Here is a 24,588-nt window from a genome sequence, read left to right on the forward strand (position 1 = left end):
CCAGAAATGGCTCAAAACGAAATAAGTAAATTACCAACAGATATTCAGGCTGAGGCGACAAACGCCATATCCAAACTACTTCCATTTAAATCCCAAATAACTTATGAAAAGGAATACAAACATTTTCAAAATTGGAAGCAATTAAAAAACGTGCGAGAAGAAATCAAGTTTTTAACCTATCCTCACTGTTAAAGTATCATTTAATTTACCCTTACGGTTAAGTACTATTTTATCTACTATTTTTGATGGATATAAGGCAATTTTAACAGTTACTATGGAAAAAAAGTATAAAGTGTAATTGAAACCACTAATTTATTCCACTAATTGCGAGGTTCTGAACGAAGCTTAAAATCCTTCAAGACAGTATTTCCAATAATTTCAATTTTATTATTGTTGATCACTCCGTTTTTGTCAATACATAATAACTTGAAGTTTGAGAAAAACAAACTACTATAAATTAATTATTTTCTTGCCAATTGCTTTAGAAAATTACTCAAAACAACAAAATCACTTAATTATACACATTTTTCCCCTTCTAAATTTTTAATTTGTACAATTAGATATACGAAAATCGACATGTTGGCGTTAAATTCGGCTTAATATTTTCACTACAAAACAATAGAAAGAGTGATAATCAGTATAATAGTTCAATTAGTATGCGAAACGAAGTAACAACGTGCCAGAAATAGACTTTAACAAAAAAGAATTTCCGCAAATTTTACTTGTGTGATCGCAATTATAATTAGACCGAGTTCTTGGACCCCGTGTTTTCGATTTCTTTTTATGGTGGTTCAATGTTTTGAATAAATTTAGACCCGAAATGAAAATGGGTGATTTTTTTTAGTTGAAATCGCTTATAAAAAACGAAACAAAAAATCTTAAGCCTTAAAAATCTAGCCTCACCCCTAGAACTTTTTTATTTTTTCAGATAAAAAAAAAAGATTTAGTATATTAGTATCTACAATATAAAATCCTTAAGTGACTGACTCACTGATTAATCACGATCCTGCTAAAACTACTCAACGTAAGAAGCTCAATTTTGGTATACAGGTTGATTCTAGGGTGTAGAGGTTCGATAAGAAGGGATTTTTTGAAATTCCAGTTCCAAGGGGGTGAAACCACCCCTCAAATATTACAATATGTTTTGTTTAAAAAATGGTCAAGTTTCCGAAAAAACACTTAAACAGGTACTATATTTTATTTTGTTTTTTTACATATTTTAAGATTTTTTAAAAATGGATACAGGGTGTTTCGAAAAATCTGGTCATTGATTAATCACAATCCTGCTTAAAGCGCTTGACGTAAAAAGCTGATTTTTGGAAAACGGGTTGACTTTAGGGTGTAGAGGTTCGATAAGAAGGGATTTTTCTAAGGGATGAAACAACCCCTCAAATATTAGAATACTTTTTATTTAAAAATCGGTGAGTTTTTCGGAAAAACTCTTAAACACGTATATTTTATTTTGTTGTTTTACATATTTTAAAATTTTTTTAAAATTTATACAGGGTGTTTCATAATTTACTACATCATATAGATTACTTAATGGTCGTATTTCATATGACCATTGAGTAATCACGATTCTGCTTAAACTGCTTGACGTTTAAAGCTGATTTTTGGCAAACGGATTGACTGTGGGGTGTAGAGGTTCGATAAGGAGGGGTTTCTCGATTGTTTTTTCTCATGCTGACATAAATGTGAGAAATTATTATTTATGATATTTTATTCGTGACTTTCTATTTGGAAACGCTTCCAAATACTAAATAAACAAATATTTCTTACATAACTAAACGAAAATTGAGTCCCGACATGTTACCAACATAAGATAAACGAATTATCTATAGATAAATTCGCAGATTTCCATGCAAATGATTGTAACTCGACAGGCTGGTTATAAATAGGTTGTGATACAACTATTATTTAGTAAACATATAAAAAAGTGACTATTATTTATTAAATTCTAATTTCCTATTCGATAATAATGAGAAAAATTACATAAGAAGAGATATAATATGTAATCTATAGAGAAATAGTCATAAAAAAACATAAAAATCATAAGTGCCAATTTAAATTTTATAGTAATTATAAGAACCATTAAAAATTTATATCTGAATTTTAATTAAGTATTTGTCAATAACAATTTCTCATTTATTTTCTCATTAAGTTATTTATTACACCAGAATGTATAGTAAAATATATTTTTTACTAAGTACCTAATATTCTGGTCACATCTCACTTCGTTACGTAATTTCCGAGATTTTAGGAAAATGATGTTTTCTAGTAATTTGTTTATTTAATTATTATGTAATGAAATTTTAGAAAATTTTTTAGCAAACTTTATTCCCGAAATTTTCTTTTTCCTACAAAACAAAAAAGATATTTTCTGAAAAAAAACCTTTAAATTGAAAGTATTGATGCTATTTATAAGTAATATAATATAGTACCGTATACGTGCAGTACCAGTCATGACCTATGCGTGCGAAACCTGGACTCTTAAAACGGACATTATAAGGCAAAGGCTGAAATTATAAGGGAGCGGCGAGGAAAGAGGGTAACGGCGCGGTAAACGGCGAGGATAGCGTCGCAAAACTTATAGTAAAAGCGGAGAGGATAGAGCAAAAATTGTGCGACATATTTTCCAGTAGCAATTCGACAATGGTCCGATTAAGTAATCGAAAGCGAAAGCTCTTACTTAGCGAAAATACGGCTGCTAAATTTTGTATCTTGCATAATTATTCCCAGCAAAGAAGAATTAGGAGATGGTCTGTTCATCCCGCTAATAGAGATCGAAGAGAAAACGGAGAGTTTAGTCGTCTTTATTTTAAATTGAGACTATTTAAACTATATGATGAAAAGTTTTTTTTTATTTCCTCGGTCTTTCTATACCTCAGGTGGCTACGAACTTATACGAATGTTGACGATCCCTCCCGACCGCGATCCTCGACGCTATTAAAAACAAACATTTTTGTTTCTCTTAGCGCCGCTATGTGCACCGCCTTCCTCTACTCTCGCCTCGCCGCTTTCACTATACGCACCTGCATATGAATACATAGGTTTGATTAAAAGAGGACGAACCTCGCCGCTCACCTCTCCGCTATCCTCTATCCTCGCCGCTCCACTATAATCGCAGACTCTGAACATAGTGCGACAAGGATAAGAGCGACGAGGATAGCGGCGAGCAAGCAGCGCGATACCGCGTCGAGCAAGCCTCGAGGTGCTGAAACATAGTAGAGCGGCGAGGTACTTGTGCAAATTTATTATTTTCATTTGCTTATTGATAATTTAAAATGTAAACAGTGGCTAAAATTATTGTTGTCGCAAACATTTGGTTATATGAAATTTTCAAAAACCAGCGAAAGTGTGGCAAGTTTTATACCTTTATGAAAATTTGTTGCCACTGCATCTCATAACTTACCTATCTAAAATGTACCGGCTATGGTGACTACTATCTTTCTGATCCCATAAAATCTCTCTTACAGATACTAAATCTATTAATTTTTGGAATTTATCATTTTCTACAGCGCGACGCGACAGAGCGACGAAAACAAAATTATTTCAATCGACCTCGCCGCTCGAGCAGATCGCTTTACTATGTTCGCACGTACTTGTCTTCACAGGTTTGTTTTGGACGTGATGTCGCGCTGCTTGCTCGCCGTTATCCTCGTCGCTCCACTATGTTCTTAGCCTAAGGAAACTGCAGGTCGCACAACGCTCAATGGAACGAAACATGCTGGGAATAACCAAGTAAGACCGTAAAAGAATAGAGTGGATATGACAAAAGACCCAGGTAATAGACGTCCATCCACAGAATCAAATCCCTCAAGCCTCAAGTGGCAAAGGGCAGGACACCTGGCAAGAAGGACGGACAACAAATGGACCATACAAATTACAGTATGGTACCCACGAGGAATTAAGAAGCCTAGAGGAAAATCAAACCTGAGATGCGACCATGATATTAGGAAATTAGCAGAGATAACTTGAGCCAGCATAGCCAACAATGGGCCCAACTGCAGAGAGAGTATCTAAATATGTGAGGGAGGCTACACCATAATTGGAAATGGTTGAATAAGCTGATAATGATGATGATGATAATATTTGAAAAAGATTATGGTACCTACCTTTCTTGCTGATGGAGTACTATCACTGTGTGGATTGGGATTATGGCTTGTATGATCCGTATCTGGTTCTGTAGCCATTTTCTGAAACAAAAACCATTTTTTAGTTATATCTATGTAATTTTATTTACTATTCTAACTTAGTTTCTGCCATTATAGTACAAATTACATGAAAAGTATTCTACGTTTGTTTTAAACCTATCTTTAAGCATTATAAATTTATATGGTTTTAAAGATCTACACACTAAACGTATTATTGTCATTTGATAATGATACACTGACATTTGATATAACCTCCAAAACTTTTGATAACTATAAAATTGAAATTAATAAGATTTTTTTCTTCCATTTTTCGTTTTGTTATATGCTCTAATAATAGATCTAATTTTAGACTTTGTATAATAGAACTATTATACCACATTGTAAATTTACATTTAGGTATAATTATATTGATTATAATGCAATATTCGTAGAAACTATATTATATGAAATTATAGTAGAGAATAAAGGTAAATGCAATCTTTTGATTAATATTTTACAGGTAGCCTTTTACACTAATTATACCGGGTGCGTCTCAAAAGTGGCTCACCCCTATAACTTTCTTATTTTTTCAGATAAAAAAACGATATTTTGTAACTTAGTATATAACATAAATTAGGATTGACTGATGTATTTAATTCTTTTCGGCCACTTCCTGTTTCACCGGTAAAGACTACAACTTTTGATTTTCGACTACAACTTTTGACTTTTGACACTCTCGGTATTGTTTTACTTCATTAGATAGAAAATGTCATTCTGAATAGAATGGCGTATGTCAACGTTTGGCATTTTCAATTAAAAAAAATAAAATTTTAAATTTTAATTTAGACTGCCAAGATGTAACGACAATTTGACTCGAAATACCAAGTGTGTGGTACCAAATTATTCATAAAAAAATGCTTTTTCCAAATATGCTCATGAACCAACATCGTTCCATTTGATCAAATTGAAATATGATTGAAAATACAATTTGGGCATGTTTTAACCGGCCAGGACACGAAACACATTAGACCATCAAATCTATTTTTCCAAGGTTCCTTGATTAAAAATTAATGTTTTTAACACAGCCATAGCACTCTAGATTGAAATTTAAAATACAATGTTTTTTAAAGCGAGAATATCAAAAGTTGGCAAATGATATGTCATTCTATTCAGAGTGTCATTTTTTATTGAATAAAGTAAAAAAATACCGAAGATGCCATTTAAAAATCAAAAGTTGTAGTCATTCCCGGTGAAACAGGAAGTGACCGAAAACAATTGAATACTACAATCAATCCTAATTTATGTCATATACTAACATATTAAATCTGGCGTTTTCATCTGAAAAAATAAAAAAGTTATAGTGGTGAGCCTCTTTTGACACGCACCCTGTATATCAGTAAATTTAGCATAATATTATGGCAAGCTAAAAAATGTAATTTTATTCAATTAAAATAATTGTAATACATATTGCAGCAAGGGATGACATTAAGAATGTAAATAAAATTATTAGAGAAGTTAGATGATTGTTCATTTTAATTTTATATTATTACTCAAAAAAAAAATTGGCATCTTGACTGAATAATGTCCCAAGGGAGTTATGGCTCTATTTGTGGAGTTTTACTGGTAAAATAAACTTAAATAAAATATTTAAATACAACTCTTCAAGAAAAAGTTTTTGATAAAATGACATTAAAATTATTTTACTTTATTAAAAAAAATAAAAACAAAAAGAATTACCTATAATATTTTTTCCTTTTTGAAAAATTTTAACCACCACTAACGAAACATCACAAAGAAAAAAACTAAATTCCTTCAACACTACAGATATTAGAAATTGTTTTTCTTGCGCGACAACTGACAGAGACGATTTGTTATTGACGCGTTACCGCTTCGGCTAACCGCGTCCAAATGAAACTTATATGGTAAATCTACCAGCTTACCTCCAACTTATCATTATTTACCCCTGGGCGGGCATTACGAATGCACGTCAGGTGACTCTATATTATATTTAAAGACGGACAATCCCGACAACAATCCCCCCGCCGTGTGAGCAGCAGTACGCTGTTTGTATTGACAGATTGTCGTTGGTGGAAAAAGAAAAATATAACGCTTTTCTCTGGTTTGGACGGAGCTGCTAATTGCACGCGAACACATTTCAAGTTCATAAACATAGTTCATAGACATAGACGTCGAACAAATACCGGCTATAACGAGTTGTTTTAAAGCCTTTAAAGGTACACATAATTATAATCTTACAAGATGTTCATAAAATAATTAAGCACTATATAGTATATAAGCTTGATGCATTTCAGTTGATTTCAAAAAATTTTGACCGCAGCGCTGTATACGGTAGAAATAAGAAATTTTCGCAATTTATTTCACGCCGTTCCAGTTAAAGTTCATGTTGATCGCATTAAAATAATATTGAACTATGGCTTTGTCATAATATTTAAGCATTTTAGTTTTTTGCTAGTGCAGTTATTGAAACTATAGGCTTTCAGTTGATTTCAACAAAATCCGAATGCAACCGGAACCGGAATCCAAATAACCGGAAATCACTGCTAACCAAATAACCGGAAATCACTGCTAACCAAATAAACGGAAATCGCGGTTAACCAAATAACCGGAAATCACTGCTAACCAAATAACCGGAAATCGATCTTAACCAAATAACCGGATATCACTGCTAACCAAATAACCGAAAATCACTGCTAACCAAATATCCAGCACTTTACGGCAGAAATCAGAAATTATCAATATATAGTTCACGCCGCGCCGATCGCATTAAAATAATATTGAAATCGGGGTTTTGTCATAATATTTAAGTATTTTAGTTTTTTGCTAGTGCAGTTATTGAAACTATAGGCTTTCAGCTGATTTCAACAAAATCCGACTGTAACCGGAACCGGAATCCAAATAACCGGAAATCACTGCTAACCAAATAACCTGAAATCACTGCTAACCAAATAAACGGAAATCGCTGTTAACCAAATAACCGGAAAAATCTGTTAACCAAATAACCGGAAATCACTGCTAACCAAATATCCAGCACTTTACGGCAGAAATCAGAAATTATCAATATATTCACGCCGCGCCGATCGCATTAAAATAATATTGAAATCGGGGTTTTGTCATAATATTTAAGTATTTTAGTTTTTGCTAGTGCAGTTATTTAATAAAAAAAACTTAACGCGTAAAGGAGAGCGTAGTTAGGGCGTTGTTGGGTGCAATAAAATTCAATAACTCAACTTTCCCGGATAATATTTAACTCTCCCGAAACAACATATTGTAGCTTCATAGTTCCTCGCACCGATTTGATCAGAAGCAAAAATGAATTCAAGCAGTTCGACGAAACAAGTGAGTAAACAAAGTGCTCGTTACATAATCAAAAAATTAAATAGACATATACTAATTTCGTTATAGCCGAAATAGGCCCCAATTATGACCTCACTAGCAAAGCCACTAGTAAAAATGCTCACTACCGTAGTTTTTTTTTAGGTGGAATAAAAAATTATAATACAAGTTACACCTTCTCAAGCTTTCAAAATATTTACTTTTTTATTTTTATTTATAGAATATTTACAAATTATACTTCCTAACAGTTTTAGAATAATTAAATAATAATTTTTTCGTATACTCGCTATTTAAACCTGTGTATTTGTATATATCGATTGTTTACGATATTCTCCGATAGTGGCAGCACCGGCAGAGAATGCGCCAAGCCTCTATACCACAGAATAAACAACTTAAAAGATATAATACTTTTTATTGATTCACATGCCTTAAAATTAAGTATTAATTTTAAGAATTAGTGATTATTGAAAGGGTTTACTTATCTAAAAGTAAAAACACTCTTAGATTGGATTAATGAAACACGTAAGATTAAAATACACTTACTGCTTATACTCCAATAACAACTGTATTGATTATATTTGTTTTACCAAGTTTATTTTGCAGTGTTATTGACTAGAGATGAGCAAAACTGCGATTTTCCAATCGCAGTTGAAACTGCGATTGTGATTTGTAAATCGCTGCGACTGTAACCTGCGATTGCGATTTTGATATTTTTAAATTGATACGCTGTAAACTGGGAAGCTCAATCCCAAAATTTTTGAGAAAAAACAGAATAAATAGGGGAATACTTTTTTTAATAAAATCTTACAAAGAAACTGTTGGGTGTTTCGATGCCATATGCCTTTTAAAGTGTTTTTATTATATTTTGCTCTGCACACATATTGCACTTAAAATTTTCATCAATTACCAAAAAAAAATCAAACCAAACCAAACCACAAATAACTTAGTTTCCTTTTTGATAAGAATAGACCGAATAAATTTAACTGGGAAAAAAATACATAAAATGTTCAAAATATTCGAATGTGCTTTTAGACAGTCTGTAGGTATACTAACGAAAAATTTATTATAAAAAAGGTTGCCGCCAACCTTAATTCAGATAACGAGAAAAAAAACTGTTTATTTTATCTTTTTTTTTTCTTTTAAAAACATTTTCTTTATATGTAACTCAAAAGAAGCCGACGCCGACGGCTTTGATACGGCCCGTCCAGTGCAAGTGCAAACTTTCGAACTTTTAGATAAATAAAAGGACAATATCACATTTTATTATATTTGAAATTTCTCTAAAATGAAAAAACTGATTGTAAAGGATGTATTTAAATTAACATAGCAGCCGATCCACAATTGTTCAGAAAATTATATTATATTATGGATTGTTATAAAAATGTTTATAATAATATAATATACATATAACAAAATATAATAAAGAGAAAGGGCTGTTTCTTTTTCGTGCTCTATATCTTCTAGTAAATAAAGGATAAAAATAGATAATTTTTTATAATTTGATTCCAAAACTGTCCTTGAATGAATTATTTTACCTGAATCATTACCTGGGAGCAACTGTAACTATAATTAGTCATAACCGAAAACAAGAATTTTTTAACCTTCTAAATCCATAATTATATTATAAATCTAAAACTATTATCAAAATTTAAAACTAAAAAATTATACATATATATTATGCGGTATATAAACAATATAAGCCTATTTTCCAACGCTTCATAAAAATTACGGGGCCATGATTGCGAATGTGATTTTGCGATCTAGTCTAGGCCGATGTGTTGAGAGCTGCGAACGAAAATCACAATCGCTGCTCTTCGTTGGCGTGCCCACTCCCGATGCCGCGCCGCCGGTGCCAACGAAAATCGCAATCGCAATGTTGGGATGAGCTGCGATTTTCGAGCTGAACGAAAATCGCAGCCTGCCCACTGCCGTGTTGATGACGCGCCGCCGCCAGCCGGTGCGTACGAGAATCGCAATATTGCGATTTTCGTTCCCAGCTCATCGTTCGGCTTCTCAGTGCCGTGTCGATGCACCGCCGGTGCAAACGAAAATCGCAATGCTGTGATTTTCGTTCGCAGCTCTTCGTTCGCGTGCCCACTGCGATTGCAAATCGCAACTGGTGTAATACTGGTTGCCTAAAAATCCAAAATCGGCAGATATATGTTTCAATCGCAAGTCGCAGTTTGTTATGGAAATGAATCACAGGTTGTGATTGCGAATTTACAATCGCTGCGATTAAATCGCAGTTTGCGATTTTCTGCTCATCTCTATTATTGACACAATTGTGGAAAATAAATAATTCTGATAATTAGGTAAAAATTAGTAGGTACTAATAAAGAATTTATTTTTTATTGATTAATATAGAAGTGGCTCAGAACTTTTTAGACATGAAATGTTTTTAGATACAGGTAGGTATTAAAATTAATTTTTTTTTAATTAAATAATATGTAATTTAATGTAAATTAATTAATATTTATTAATTCTATATTCAGTTTATTTAAAAAATAATAATTTTTTAAGTGAAATTTCTTAACTCGTGCTGGGAGTAAAAATTCAAAGCACACAAGCGCGGGACGAAAAGTGGTAAGGACAGCCTAACGGCTTAGAAATACGTAGTGACGCGACGTGTATTTATGAGCAGTCCATGTGTTTATCAAAAATATTGATATTTTAATACAAATTTTGTAAAAGTGATTCAAATAATTTTTATTAATTAGATACTATACAGGATGAGTTTCCTACGATGTTCTCTATGGGTATCTCGTAAACTACTTGAGATAGAGAGTCGGTTAAATGGGGAAAGAATTGCAGTTTTGTGGGGTCATAAATATGCGCCTTTCAGATTTTTGAAAAAAGCTCATGGCTTACTAGATATTTCGAAAAAAACTAATTTCGGCTAAGTATTTTAAAAATGGTCCCTTATTCCATTATAATCGATTTTTAACAAAAAGTTTTCAGATAAACGTTGTAGATAGTTCCCTAATGAGTTGAGTTGTTCTCTGATTTTTTCTAAAGCCTATCATTTTTGACATATGACACAAACATATGTTTTTTTTTAAATGGAAACCATAGTTGGCCATGACTTCATAGAAAGCGCCATTTTTTAAGCTTTTCAGCGATATAAGCTATAATATGTCTTTTTTTTTCGAAAAATCACTGAGTTATTATTAATTCTTATCTTTCTTGGCTAATTTCAATTAGTTATTATGATTTAGAACTTATAAAAAACAGAATATATTATCAAACGGTTCTTTGCAATTTACATTATACAAACTAAAACTTAAAAAAAGAATATCACTTCATACACTTTAAGTTATTTTGGAAAATATTTAAAAAATCCGCCATTGTTTTGAGTACATAAATGCATCTTTTTAAAACTGAATTACTATTGTTTTGAGTACATAAATGCATCTTTTTAAAACTGAATTACTAGCTATTCTCACAGAACGTCATTGACTTAAATAAATTTCTGTCGTACCTCCTCTTCGAGTGCCTGTCTTAATTGATAAGTTCTTTTGTAAACCTTGTTATTACCATACTGCATAAAAAAATAAAATTGATAGGTCAGGTGATCGAGGCCCACGCAATTAGCCCACCTTTTCCTATCCCTTAGATTGCATAATTATGATATAAATAATTTTTAACATTTCTTTCATTATGGGGGGGGGGTGTCATAATGAAAGTCATGTTGGAACACTATTGATGTGCATGTAACTAAATTTATCTTTTCTAATATATCTTGAAATCCGTTCTCTAAAAAATGTTAAGTAACGTTCACCGGTCAAAGTATCCTCGAAACTGTATGGCCAAGAAAAGTTGAACCAATAATCCTACACGCTTTTCTTCATGTGAAAAATTCATATTTACAATTTTTGTTTATTTTAATTTACAAAGTTTGGATGCGACAGTTTCACATTTCTGAAAGCATCGACGATTGAACTTGTTTCCATGGCTAACTAAGTGTAGTTGTTTAAAAATGATATAACTTTTTGTTTAAAATAGATTATAATGGAACTAGCGTGTACCAGCGACTTCGTTCACGTCGAATTAATCATTTGTAATGGTGATGATAAAGCAAAGCAAGAATTTCCATTAACATACAAACTGGATAAATTTTTCTCACATTTATGTCAGCATGAGAAAAAACAATATGGCTATATTATTATATAACTTAGTAATATTTGAGGGGTAGTTTCATCTCGTTGGAATTTGACTTTCGAAAAATCCGTTTGGCAAAAATAAGCTTTTTACGTCAAGCAGTTTAAGCAGAATCGTGGTTAAGAAATTACCCAGCTTTTTGGAACACCCAGTATGATTTTTTAAAAAAATTCAAAATATGTAAAAAAAACAAATAAATTATGCTTATCCAAGCGTTTTCCAGAAAGACTAACCGTTTTTTAAATAACAAATATTGTAATATTTGAGGGGCCTTTTCACCCTCTTTGAATTAGAGTCAAGTCAAATCTTCTACACCCCACAGTCAATCCGTTTGCCAAAAATCAGCTTTAAACGTCAAGCAGTTTAAGCAGAATCGTGATTACTCAATGGTCATATTTTATGAAACACCCTGTATACATTTTTAAAAAATCTTAAAATATGTAAAACAACAAAATAAAATATACGTGTTTAAGAGTTTTTCCGAAAAACTCACCGGTTTTTAAATAAAAATATTTTAATATTTGAGGGATAGTTTCACCCCCTTAGAACTCGAGTTTCGAAAAATTCTTTCTTATCGAACCTCTACACCCTAAAGTGAATATGTTTTCCAAGAATCAGCTTTTTACGTCAAGCGCTTTAAGCAGGATCGTGATTAATCAATGACCAGATTTTTCGAAACACCCTGTATACATTTTTTAAAAACAAAATAAAATAAACGTGTTTAAGCGTTTTTTCGGAAACGCCCGTTTTTTATATAAAAAATATTGTAATATTTGAGGGGTGGTGTCACCCTCTTGGAACTGGAATTTCGAAAAATCCCTTCTTATCGAACCTCTACACCCTAGAATCACAACCTGTATGCTGTATGCCAAAGTTGAGCTTCTTACGTTGAGTGGTTTGAGCAGGATCGTGATTAATCAGTATGTCAGTCACTTAAGGATTTTATATATTAGTATATGTAGATTAGGGACAATTTTTAAAATAGCCTAAATTTGTTTTTTTTTTCAAAATATCTAGTAAGCCAGAACTTTTTCAAAAATCTCAAAAGCGCATATTTAGGACTCCACAAAACTGTAATTCTTTCCCCATTTAACCGACTCTCACCCTATAGACTATACATAATTACTATTCAATACAGAAGGACAGGCGAGGCGGACAGACCGTCATTTTAATACAGATTTTGTAAAAGTGAATCAAAATATTCATTAATTTTTAATTTATTACTTTTTTAAAATTTCAAACTACACTTTTTCAAACATGTCCTTCAAATTCTTCATTTTAATAGCTATTAGTAAGATGTTTCACTTCAAATTTGCGCACATAGATTTTAAAATAATTTTATAGATTTTTGTTACAGTAGCAAAATAGTCAAGCTTCATTCAAGAAATGGGTGATATGCAATAATTTATGTTTATTTATTTCTACTACCTACAACAACTTACCTTGGCATAGCGTGAAGTCTTCATTTTATTTATTTTTCGGAAAGACGATAATTCACGAGGTAACTATAATAATTGTATAGACGTTCAGGTACTACTAAACTAATTTACTTTACATACTTACAGTACAATTTCATATTATCTTTCTGAAACAACTGATATTTAATGTAAACAAACTTCAGTAATTATCCCCAGAGATAAAATCGATTTTCAATTACAGAAAATAAAGTATAAAAAAATCCCGTTTATCTATTACTATAATAACCTACTAAAACTGAACTAATAGACCTACAGTTCATACCCATTGTTCATACCAAATAAACTTTTAGTCACGTGATTATGCTTGCCAGACATATGTAGGGTTGCCCACTTTTATATATTTTCTATTTTCTGTTAATCAAACATTTTAGGAAACAAAAATAAATTAATTATAAATATATAAACAGTTATTATTTACATAAATAAAACTCACCTTCTTAACAGCAATTAAGGGACATAAAGGACCATTACTACTGCTTTCCCGTTGAAAATATTCTAATAAAGTTGTGATCAGTTTTTTACGAGTTTTTTTACGGCAATTAAACTATCTTGTACACTTCACACTAAAAGAGGTTCTAAAAATAACAATGTTCGACTGCAAAGTCTGCTAATAAACATTTTCAAGCTTAAAGTATCACAACACTATTTATTTAAACCAAAAACTCGTAATACAAAACTAAAGTGTCAAAACCTTAGATCTTATAAACTTCGTGGATAAGTAAATTCGCCTTTGAATAAGAAGACTAAGGAAGGAGCATATCAAAAATCTTAGGTACACCGCGATGGGCCTCAAATATGGCCGACTTAAATTATCAGTGTCGTTCTAATTTTATTTAAAAAATGTAAAACTATGATGTAGGGTAGACGTGGGGTAGACTCAATAATTTGTTGTTTTATTTTACGTTGTGAATAAATGTTGGTAGTTATTAAAATTGTTATAAAAATATATAATTCTAATAAAAATAGATAAGTTATAATAAGTATTTATTAACACAAACATCCGATACGCTACTGAAGCAGGTAAGTCAAATTAACGTATCTAAATTCTTTGACATCTAATCTTTGACAAGTAATAAATAAAAGCTAAAATGCAAGAAAAATATATAATTTAGTTAATTTAAGTGAATTTCATAAATGATCGGTTTACTACACGTATGTATATTATATAGTCACTTACTAGCGAAAAGTTGTTCCATTATTTCACTCAATTTTTGCCGAGATCTACCGCACACTACACAACCAACTATTTTAGAGTCTTTTTCGATAAATCGCGATAGTGTCACTATTAATTTAAGTTCTGCCACAATTTCCATCTAGATTTACTACCTTTATACAACTATCAGTAGTAGAATAAATAATAAATAACATAAAATAAGCTCCATAGAGACTGACAAATCCACAAAATTTCAAATCAAATTCAAATGTGTCAAATGAATCGTCAAACAGAACTGTCAAGGATCCCCACCCTAGAGAGCTTTTATGGTGCCTTTTCCGCCCACCATGCATGAATACATGGATAGCATTATGCTTCTTCCTTAGTCTTCTTATTCAAAGAAATTCGCTTAATTTTTGTTGAAAACACATCAGCGACATTCGACTATCTGATTATCTTTATCTTTGACACTGAATGACCAATAGTCTGTCTTTGTTTTGTGTATATGTCATTTTTATGTCATAAAATAGAAAATGTAAATATATAAATTTGAGAAAATAATATTGTTATTCGTGATATTAATTATTTATTGGATAATATTTACTAGTATATTAACTATTTAACGAAAAAAAATCAAAGGTAAATTACTTAATAAGTATATAAAGTGATTAAGCTGAATAAAAGTCAGTTGAAGAAACGATTATAAATAATATATATCTTGTTTTTTAAAAATACGGAACATACTTCAGATGTTTTCATACTTTTATAGTGTTGTGGAGTTCTTTTAAGGATAAGATTTTACCCAACAATTGCCAACTATGGTTTCCACTTAAAAAACATATGTTTGTGTCATATGTCAAAAATGACAGACATTAGAAAAAATCGGAGAACACAAACTCAGTTATGTGATTATCTACAACATTTATCTGAAAACTTTTTCTCTAAAATAGATTATAATGGAATTAGGGACAATTTTTAAAATAGCCAAAATTTGCTTTTGTCGAAATATCTAGTAAGCCATGAACTTTTTCAAAAAACCGAAAGGCGCATATTTATGGCCCCAGAAAACTGCAATTCTTTCCCCATTTAACCGACTCTCTATCTCCAGTAGTTTCCGAGATACCATAGAGAAAATCGCATCGTAGGAAACTCACCCTGTATATCATTTAATCGTCAAATATTTTAAAATCAAACTTCGCAAATATTTAATTATCAAACCAAAATCAATCAAACTTACCAAACTGATTTATCCAAAATCTGAATCAAGACTAACTGTAATCGCACCAAATGGATAGGACTTTATAATGAAAAAACGATATAGTTTATTTTGCTGTATTATCTTTGACGGGTTTAAGCCAGCTTAAGCCCTAATCCATAAAAAAGCGTTTGTCTAAAAACCTTTTTCGCCGTTATAGATTTGGGCGCACTAAATCCCATCATCAGGCAGTAATCCGCTGGATATCAGGACGGTGTTTATTATTTTGACGTGGCAGCACAAGCCCGAAAAGATTTCCGCACTTTGATAATTAAAAACCGATTTAAAGGGATTAGTTTTTATTGAAAAGAAAAATTTAATGCTGTTAAAATATCGATTCTATCAGGCAATAATAAATTACGTAGCACACTACTATGTGTATAGTTATCATAGAATTTGTTGAATTTATATTTATTTGTTTATTCGTTTTCTTCGCTTTTCATTTATACAAAAACTTTGTGGTACTTCTTAGGGTGCAAAAGCAACAACACTTCGGATCTCCACCCTTGGTCTGGTATTCAGTGTGGCAGAGTATTGTGCACCCGTGTGGTTGAACAGCCACCATACAAATCTCATAGACAGACAGCGGAACAACACCATGCGGCTGATTACAGGGTCAATCAAATCCACACCTAGTTACTGGCTTCCAGTTCTGAGTAACATTCTACCTCCAAATCTACGCAGAAACAAGGCTCTTCTTAGAGAATTTGATAAAATAACAGCTACCCCAACGCTCCCTGCTCATGACACACTTCCTGTTTTACAGTTGAATAGACTGAAGTCGGACGGATACGGGATGAAGATCAATTCTCTTAAAACTAAAGTCATGATATTTGGAAAGAACCAAAATGTACCAATTCCTATTAAAATAGAGGGCAATGCCTTAGAACAGGTCTACAAGTTCAAATATTTGGGGTCCTGGATAGTTAACACCTTGAACAACGACGTGGAAATAAAAACCAGAATAGAACAAGCGAGAAATGCATTTTTAAAAATGAAGAACGTCTTCCAGAACCCCAGATTGGACCTAGAGTTGAGAACTAGGCTCGTTAAGTTTTATGTTTGGTCAATCCTATTATACGGAGCCGAAACATGGACACTGAAAGTTCAAGAGATGAATCGCCTCGAATCGTTCGAAACATGGATATATCGAAGAATGCTTAAAATTCCATGGACAGCCCATATCACAAATACCGAAGTCTACAACAGAATAGGCAGAGAGAGAGAATTGCTCAATATAATAAAAATAAGAAAAACGTCATACTTAGGGCATATATTGAGAAATAAAAAATACCACGTCTTACAATTGATAGTTAAGGGTAAGATTGAAGGAAAGAGAGGTCTCGGCAGGAAGAAACTATCTTGGTTGAGAAACAACAGAAACTGGACTCACCTAACTTTTAAAGAACTTATAAGGTAAGCCGAGAATCGTGAAGATTTTGCCAATGTGATCGCTAACCTCAACGAAAGAGACGGCACGTAAAGAAGAAGAAGACTGAAGTCGATAAATCCACCTTTGCGAACTAAAGAGCAACAACTAACTGAATTAACTGAACAACTAAAGAGCAGCAACTACAATTCTCGAGAACAGTGGCTTGAGTTATGGAGAGAAATGGCCGATGCGCACCTATACTTCTGGTTCGAAAATAACTATTGCCGATACCGGGTACCGATCTAAACCGGAAAACCTGGTCAACTTTGAATAGGATACGCTCTGGCTATGGAAGATGTGCGGATTCCTTTTATAAGTAGGATAAAATACCTTCCCCAGAATGTGATTGCGGATTCCCTCACCAAACATCGCATAACTACGCACTTATGGTGAAGACTGGAGGGACTTTGCCATAGATGTTGAAAAATTTTAGATTTGCCAAAAAAATTGCCCTTTTTTTAAATAATCTTTATGTTCGTTAATTCATTCCCATTTGCAGGGTATTTTGAATATCACATTTTCTGGTTTTGATTCGTATTGTGGTGAGTTATTGTTTTATATTGGTTCATAGTACTATGATGTTGGCTTGCTTTACAGATGCTTCAAGTTGCTGACTCTGCTTCTTTCGCAGAATCTCTTGTCAGGCTTGGTAAGTGCCGCCTTTGGTAAGTGCAGGGTCTGGTGACAAAAATGACGCATCTCACAATAACAGATGGTTCAGATTCTAATCTCTGGTTTAACAATAAGTTTCTGATATATTATAAACACTAATTAATGTCAAACAAGATTCATTATAATAATCTTAAGTGTAATGTTTAATGTAAACATGGTATGACGATAAACTTACGTGTGTAGTGGAAAATCAAGTGGTCGTTTGATCAATAAAAAAGGCGAGACTTTCTTGAGAGCGCTTGAAATCCAATAGAAATATTTTATAAAAGATGTTATCAAATGCACCAGACTGATATACTAACACATATTTCTTTAATTGCTACCAGTATCTGATGAGAGTGAAAATTAGTTCATATCAAATAAATGTGCGGTCAGTGACTTTAAAAAATTTATTTCATATGTATCTCAGGTTTAAACATAATACTAAAGGCTCGTTCACGTTTGTTAGATTTACTGATCATCTTGGAAGAATTATCCAAAGTGATAAGTGTAGATTGTCTCTATTTTTTGTTTCGACCTTCGGATGAACTGCTTCACTATGTTTTTACCCTAATACCTCAGGAGATTGAAGCTGACAAAAAACGGCGAATGCAGATTCTGTGGGGAAAATGAGGAGACAGCATTGACTGATAAGAACTACCCTCTGTAAAAGCGTCTCAGACACTGACATGGGAGCGATGCGGTACACCACGCAGCTCAGCGCGCAGCGTAATGCTCGTCAATGTGAACACTCTTATTTGAAACAAGTGGCATCGCGCAGCTCTCAACGCTCGAGCTGTGCCAATATGAACACGCACTAAGGTAACTCCTCCCCCCCCCCCCACTTATTCTACATTCTTCCCTAATATCTGAACTTGAACTATAGATCATACCAAATAAACTTTTAATTACGTGATTTAGCTTGACCGGCACAGCTTATATTTTCTTTTAATCAAAATATTTTAGGAAACAAAAATAAATTAATTACAAATGCATAAACAGTTATTATTTACATCAACAAAACTCACCTCCTCAAAGGTGAGTATTCACTTGCAACAAAACACTCCGAACGAACCAAACGCGCCGCGCGCGCTGTAACAAGTTTGTGTAGTCAGTACCACACGTTGCGCCGAACCGAACCGAACGCGCCAAACATTTTCCGAAGCTTGTCGGTAAACGGGATTTGCTCAAAAGAATTTGTTCGTTCGCCGGTGTTCAGTAGATACGGCAGTTTTGAATGTTCGTTGTGTTTGGGGTGTTTTTAAACTGTACCTAGCTATGGAGTGGAACAGAGAAAAGTATTTAGAGTTAATAGATGAGTTTGAAAGGCGGCCTATTTGTTAAATTAATAATTAATTATTAAATTAATTAAATTCTTCTTATGCATATAATCTAGGTCACTAAGTAAGGCCATATTATATTGACGGCGCAAAAAGAGGCGCGTTGCCCACGTTTTTTTTTTGGTACCCGCTAATGCCTCTATAATTAAAAAAGCACCAGCGGCTATGGTAATATCAGATGCATCCTTATCCTTATCGACAAACACACTAACACTGATTCAGACACTGATTACTGGTGGGAACGCAGCGAACACCGCAAACAGGCGGAACGCTCCGCGCAAAAGTTTTGTTGCAGGTCGTTGCAGATTGTTTGGAGTGCGCGGCGCGTTTGGTTTGTTCGGAGTGTTTTGTTGCAAGTGAATACGCACCTTAACAGCACTTAAAGGACATAAAAGGCCATTACTACCGCTTTCCCGTTCAAAATATTCTAATAAAGTTGCAATGAGTTTTTTGCATCGGCTATTAAGCTATCTTGTACACTTCGAACTAAAAGAGGTTCTAAAAAGAACAATGTTCGACTGCAAAGTCTGCTTTAAAAAATTTTTAAGCTTAAAATATCACAACAAAATTCATTTAAACCAAAAACTCGTAATACAAATCTAAAGTGTCAAAACGAATGACAATGTCAGGAAATAAATAAATAAATGTAGCAAGTTGGCATTATTCACAGCAGAGCTACCACCTGAATCCACAGCGGGAAATTTAAATTCCAGTTGGTCAGCCCTGCGCCGAATATGTCCATGGTTGGCAACGATGAATTTAAAAATCGCGCCCTCGATTACGTAACTAACAGTTTAGTTGGTATCGCTTATAAGTGGAAAATGGTATTATATACTACTTTCCAACTTTTTTTATTAAATTTATTTAAATTTTGTTTGTTTGCATGGTTTTGTAATGAGGATGATATATATTTATTTATACACAAACACAAGTTGTTCAATGACGCCAAACATACATATAGGGTGACCGATACAATAAACAAATAATGATTACTGACCACGAGACTAAAATTAGCAGCAATTAGATCCATTTTCCGACGCAAATACGATATTGTGTTAATATATACACGGCTCTTGTGTTTGTTCTATAGTTAATAGTATCGCCTTAACATGAATCTGATATTAAATCATCATACAATTACTACACATTAAACACATTTTATTAAAAAAGAATTGCGTATCACTTCTGTTTAACAAAAAGAGACTATTAATTACTTCTCTTCTTCTTCTTATGGCGCCATCTTCAATGAAGGTTTGCAACAATCTTGAAACATTGTCTGTTCTGTGCAGCTCGCAACAGTGCTTGTGAATCTTCTTCTTCTTGCAGTGCCTTGCCTGTCTTCAGGCGTTGGCGATCTCCATGAGTATTTCGTTGAAGATTTCTCTATCTTCTGCTGCATGAAACAGCCTCTCCACCCCCAGACCGGTCCAGTTTCTTTCGACCTACCCATCTTCTACCTTCGACTTTTCCTTGAATGATCAAACAAAGAATATAATATTTGGTGCCACGCATTGTGTGTCCGAAGTAGCTAACCTTTCTGGTTCTGGACTTAATGGTGGTTAAGAGTTCCATCTTTTTTAGCTGTTCAAGAACTTCTTCGGTGCTTGTATGTTCGGTCCAAGAAATCTTAAGGATTCTCCGGTAGCACCATCACATTTCAAAGGCTTCTATTTTATTTATATTCTCGACTGTTAGCGTCCATGTCTCGCATCCGTAAAGAAGAGTGGACCATATGTAACAACGTAGTGTTCGCGATTCCATTTCGCATAATATGGTCCAGGTATGTATTTATTTATTTTATATTTGTAAGAAAATCCCTACCCGAGAACATCTTCATTGTATACATCATCTGTCTGTCCAGGGTATTTTTAATAGTCTTCTATAGATCCAATTTCTCCTCCAAAAGCTTCTAACCGTCTCAGGGTGTTTGTTCACTTTGAACGTCCATCAGATTCATAGCCGTATAAGAGGATTGATTAAACATAACATTACTTCTCAATTTCACAAAAAAATATTCAAAGAATTAATAAAAAAACAGTCAACAGATAATAGAGTACAGAAAAATCTAATTATTTAGCAATTCAATAAAAAATATAGAAATGTTTTTGCGATACTCTTATCGTAAAAAATCGCTAAACTGGATTCTGGTTTGCCGCCAATAAAAATTTTTCGTCTGATTTATTGATCGATTAAAAAAAATCAATAATCATTTCGAAATAATCGTAAACTACTTAGCCGGGTTTCATCGCAATACATAAACTCTACAATAAATCAGAATTTTAATAATCTTTAGCAAATTATATTGATTTTTTTTAATTACTATATAACGTATAACCTTCGGCCTAAATAAAATAAGATTTGGGAGATTTACACACATGGCCAAAATTATTGCATATAGCGATATTTTTGTTTTATTTTGGACCTAATATGATTCTTTTTATATTTTTGGACATATTGGCTTACTACACGACTAACTAATATAAAATTAAAAATCTAATTGCAACTAGGCTGTTATTATAATTTTATTTCATAATGAGTGAAAATCAATAAAAACAAATTTAATTTTAAACAGAAAATATCGAAAACAATTTTAATTATTTCTCACAACTAATATCAACCAATTGCCTCAACCTATTGCCTCCTCGAGCCTCAATGCAAGCTGTGAGACGACGTGGCATGCTCTCAATTAAGTTGTCCAGAAGATGTTGAGGAATTTTTAATTCATTTAAGGTATGGGGGAATCATTCATTTTGGCAATATAGCGCTTTAGCACGTTCCAAGCATGCTCGATAACATTCATATCTGGAGACATCGGTGGCCACCACAGTTTTCTTATACCCTCTTCCTCACAAAATGGGGAGGAGCATTATCGTCCATGTAAATAAATTAATCCCCCACTGCCCCTCGAAATGGACGCACAATAGGCTCTAAAACGTCTCTAAGACATGAGGCACCTGTCATTGTGCCATCAATAAAAACAAGAGGAGTTCGAGCTCCGTGCATTATACCTGTCCATACCATAATGCTTCCGCCTTGAAACGGAACACCGGGTTGAGCTGCATTCAAGCGTACTCGTCTTCCAGATGCTCTCCAGACCAAAATTCGTCGCGAGTCTAACACTAGGCCTATTCTTGTTTCTTTCTTTTTTCCTTTTCACTAACTTTTTTCCTTTTCACTAAACATGACGAAATTCCAATTCGGTGCATTTGCTCTCATCTCCTCAGCCCATTGTAGTCGAGTAATTTTGTGATGTAAATAAAGCTTCGGAACACGTAGAACCCTCCTTAAATGTAATCCTCTGTCATGGAGTCTTCTTGCAATGGTCTTTCTTGAAACATTTACTCCTTCAAGGCGAGCTAACTCATTTTTAATAGCAGGGGATTGCGTCGTGCAATTAGGGATATTTGACGGTCTTGCGCAGCAGTAGTAACTCTCTTTATGCCTCTTCCAGACCGGTCTGTAACCTCGTTTGTCCCCCTGATTTTTTTTAATATTCGCAAAACATCACTTTGTTTAACTCCTACAATTTCAGTTATTGCAACTTGCCGGTAGCCTTGTTGAGACAGTGTTACTATTCTGACTCATTAAACTGTGAAATAATGTTTCTAGGCATTTTTAGGCCAAAACAATGGTAAAATTTCTTCTGAAACCCAAGAGACTTGAGAATTTGTAATAATATTGATCATAATGTCAGCCATTATTTTGGTTAATATCGTGTTGTTGTTGAATATTTCGGAGTAATTCCCGTTTTTTGTTGATTTTCATAGTAATTTTTTAAATATTGTACTTTTTAGCAAAAACAGTGAAATTAACAGACTATTCTGTTAATAAATAAATTAATAACTAAAATATTAATTACTAAATTAAAAATAAATTAAGATTCATCACATAAATCCATCACAATCTGACAGCGCTGTCGCTATCGCTTGTCACTGAAAGTTGATCACGTGCATCAGAAAGTGTTTTGCGATTACTTTATATGCAATTTTTGTATATTTTAATAGAAAGAATATTAAGTGTTCGAAAATAAAACAAAATATTTGTCTTAAAAAAACTACCATTTTTATTATACAAAATAAACACAACAACAAAATATCCTTATTCGTCTTTATCACTAACCTTCACATCTGTTTTTGTTTCCCTATCTTTAACATCTTCGTTCACTCTAAGTAAATTTTCGTTTTTTACATTTAACTTATTATCATCTTCATTAACCTTATCACTACCAGTTAATGTTTCATCTTTCGCTAAATCTAAATGATTAACTTCATCATCAGCACTTATTCTTCTTCTTATATCTACTTTTACGTCACTATCTTTATCATTATTAATATCTTCGATATTTTCATTTACAGATTCACTATCTTTATCTTTAGGGCTTTCTTCACTCTGATCACTATCTTCGGTTTCATCGTCATCGACTATGCTGATATCTCTTACAGAAGGCCTATGGGATCTTCTCCATTGCTCTGGTTCAACGGCAAATTTGGTTTTTCTTAGGAGTTTGCTGCCTAGCAAGGTGACCAGGGTGGCTCCTATGGTGGTAGTTATCATTATGGATAGGATACAGACTGTTAAGATCTTCTTGGCGTAAGAGTGTTCTTTGGAGTTGGGATCGGAGACCAAAGAAAGCACTATTGGAGCTAGGGCAGCCTAAAAAAGACAGATAAAAATTAAAAAATTAAGAATTTTTGTTGAATTTATTAAAATTATTTGTTTTTATTTTAGTTCTAATAGTAAACTAGCTTAGGAGTAGCTGAATGATAGAAACTGTCCCTAGACAGGGGGATTATAAATACACAAACCTTACTGTACAAAATGAAGGTATAAGGTCTGTTCTCAGAAGAATCTCTGACTAGTCAGCGCGTTTCTTATTGGTTGACATGCGTAGAAACTTGACTAACAATCAGGTTTCTACGCATTTTAACCAATGAGAAACGTGCTGACTAGTCAAAAATTCTTCTGGGAACAGACCTATAGTCTATAAAATGAATAACTTTGAATTTTGACCGTTATTTTTTACCAACATAGCAAATATAAAAGCCCTCTATCCAAAAAGTTACTGATATTCTTTAAAATAAGTGCCTGAACGAATCAGATAGGTAACTCTTTTTACTTTCGTGAAATAGAAAAGGAAAATCAACGCGAAATGTCATAATTGACAAAAGTAAAATGTCATCAGCCTTTGACAGCATTGGAGCGAGATTTATGACTTCACGCTAGTTAGATACCACAGATTAATAAATATGTTGTAGAATACACGGAAAACATAATTATTCCTCGTATTTTTAGTTTGTATTTTAAAAATGATATAGTTTACATGAACTATACATAATATACAGTTAATAAATACAATATATATACCTATTTATAGTAATAAATACTTTGGCAAATAAACTATGAACCATACAAATGCATCAAATGTTTTACAATATATATATATATATATATATATATATATATATATATATATATATATATATATATATATATATATATATATATATATATATATATATATATATATATATATATATATGTGATGTATTATTATTTGCATTCACAAAATTTATATGTATATTTTGCAAGCATCAATGTGCGAAAAAATATATTTGCAAATAATACAATATCACA

At 32.8% G+C, this 24,588-nt stretch overlaps 2 protein-coding genes across 6 annotated transcripts in view; both read right to left on the minus strand.

Annotated features, from left to right (window-relative positions):
* LOC115879653 (sodium/hydrogen exchanger 9B2) overlaps positions 1 to 15,545 on the minus strand; it is a 32,639-nt gene extending 17,094 nt beyond the window's left edge. The window contains exons 1-2 of one of the 5 annotated variants that reach the window (XM_030896560.1): positions 15,514 to 15,545; positions 4,116 to 4,196 (exon numbers count right to left, since the gene is read on the minus strand). In XM_030896560.1, the coding sequence (XP_030752420.1) occupies positions 4,116 to 4,193 (78 nt within the window). In that variant the 5' untranslated portion in view covers positions 4,194 to 4,196; positions 15,514 to 15,545. Of the gene's footprint in view, positions 1 to 4,115; positions 4,197 to 5,870; positions 6,049 to 6,073; positions 6,113 to 13,087; positions 13,165 to 13,556; positions 13,683 to 15,513 lie in introns of those variants that run through there. The other 4 variants (XM_030896562.1, XM_030896559.1, XM_030896563.1 and 1 more) reach the window with 4 other exon arrangements.
* Positions 15,546 to 22,998: 7,453 nt separating this feature from the next.
* The window catches only part of LOC115879652 (sodium/hydrogen exchanger 9B2-like), a 39,708-nt gene continuing 38,118 nt past the window's right edge, over positions 22,999 to 24,588 (minus strand). Inside the window, exon 10 of the mRNA XM_030896558.1 lies at positions 22,999 to 23,607. Coding sequence (XP_030752418.1) covers positions 23,053 to 23,607 — 555 coding nt within the window. The 3' untranslated portion in view covers positions 22,999 to 23,052. The remainder of the gene's footprint in view (positions 23,608 to 24,588) is intronic.

This window comes from Sitophilus oryzae, unplaced genomic scaffold, assembly GCF_002938485.1.
Source record: "Sitophilus oryzae breed Bouriz unplaced genomic scaffold, Soryzae_2.0 scaffold_1583_pilon_pilon, whole genome shotgun sequence".
NCBI classification, from domain to species: Eukaryota; Metazoa; Arthropoda; class Insecta; order Coleoptera; family Curculionidae; genus Sitophilus; species Sitophilus oryzae.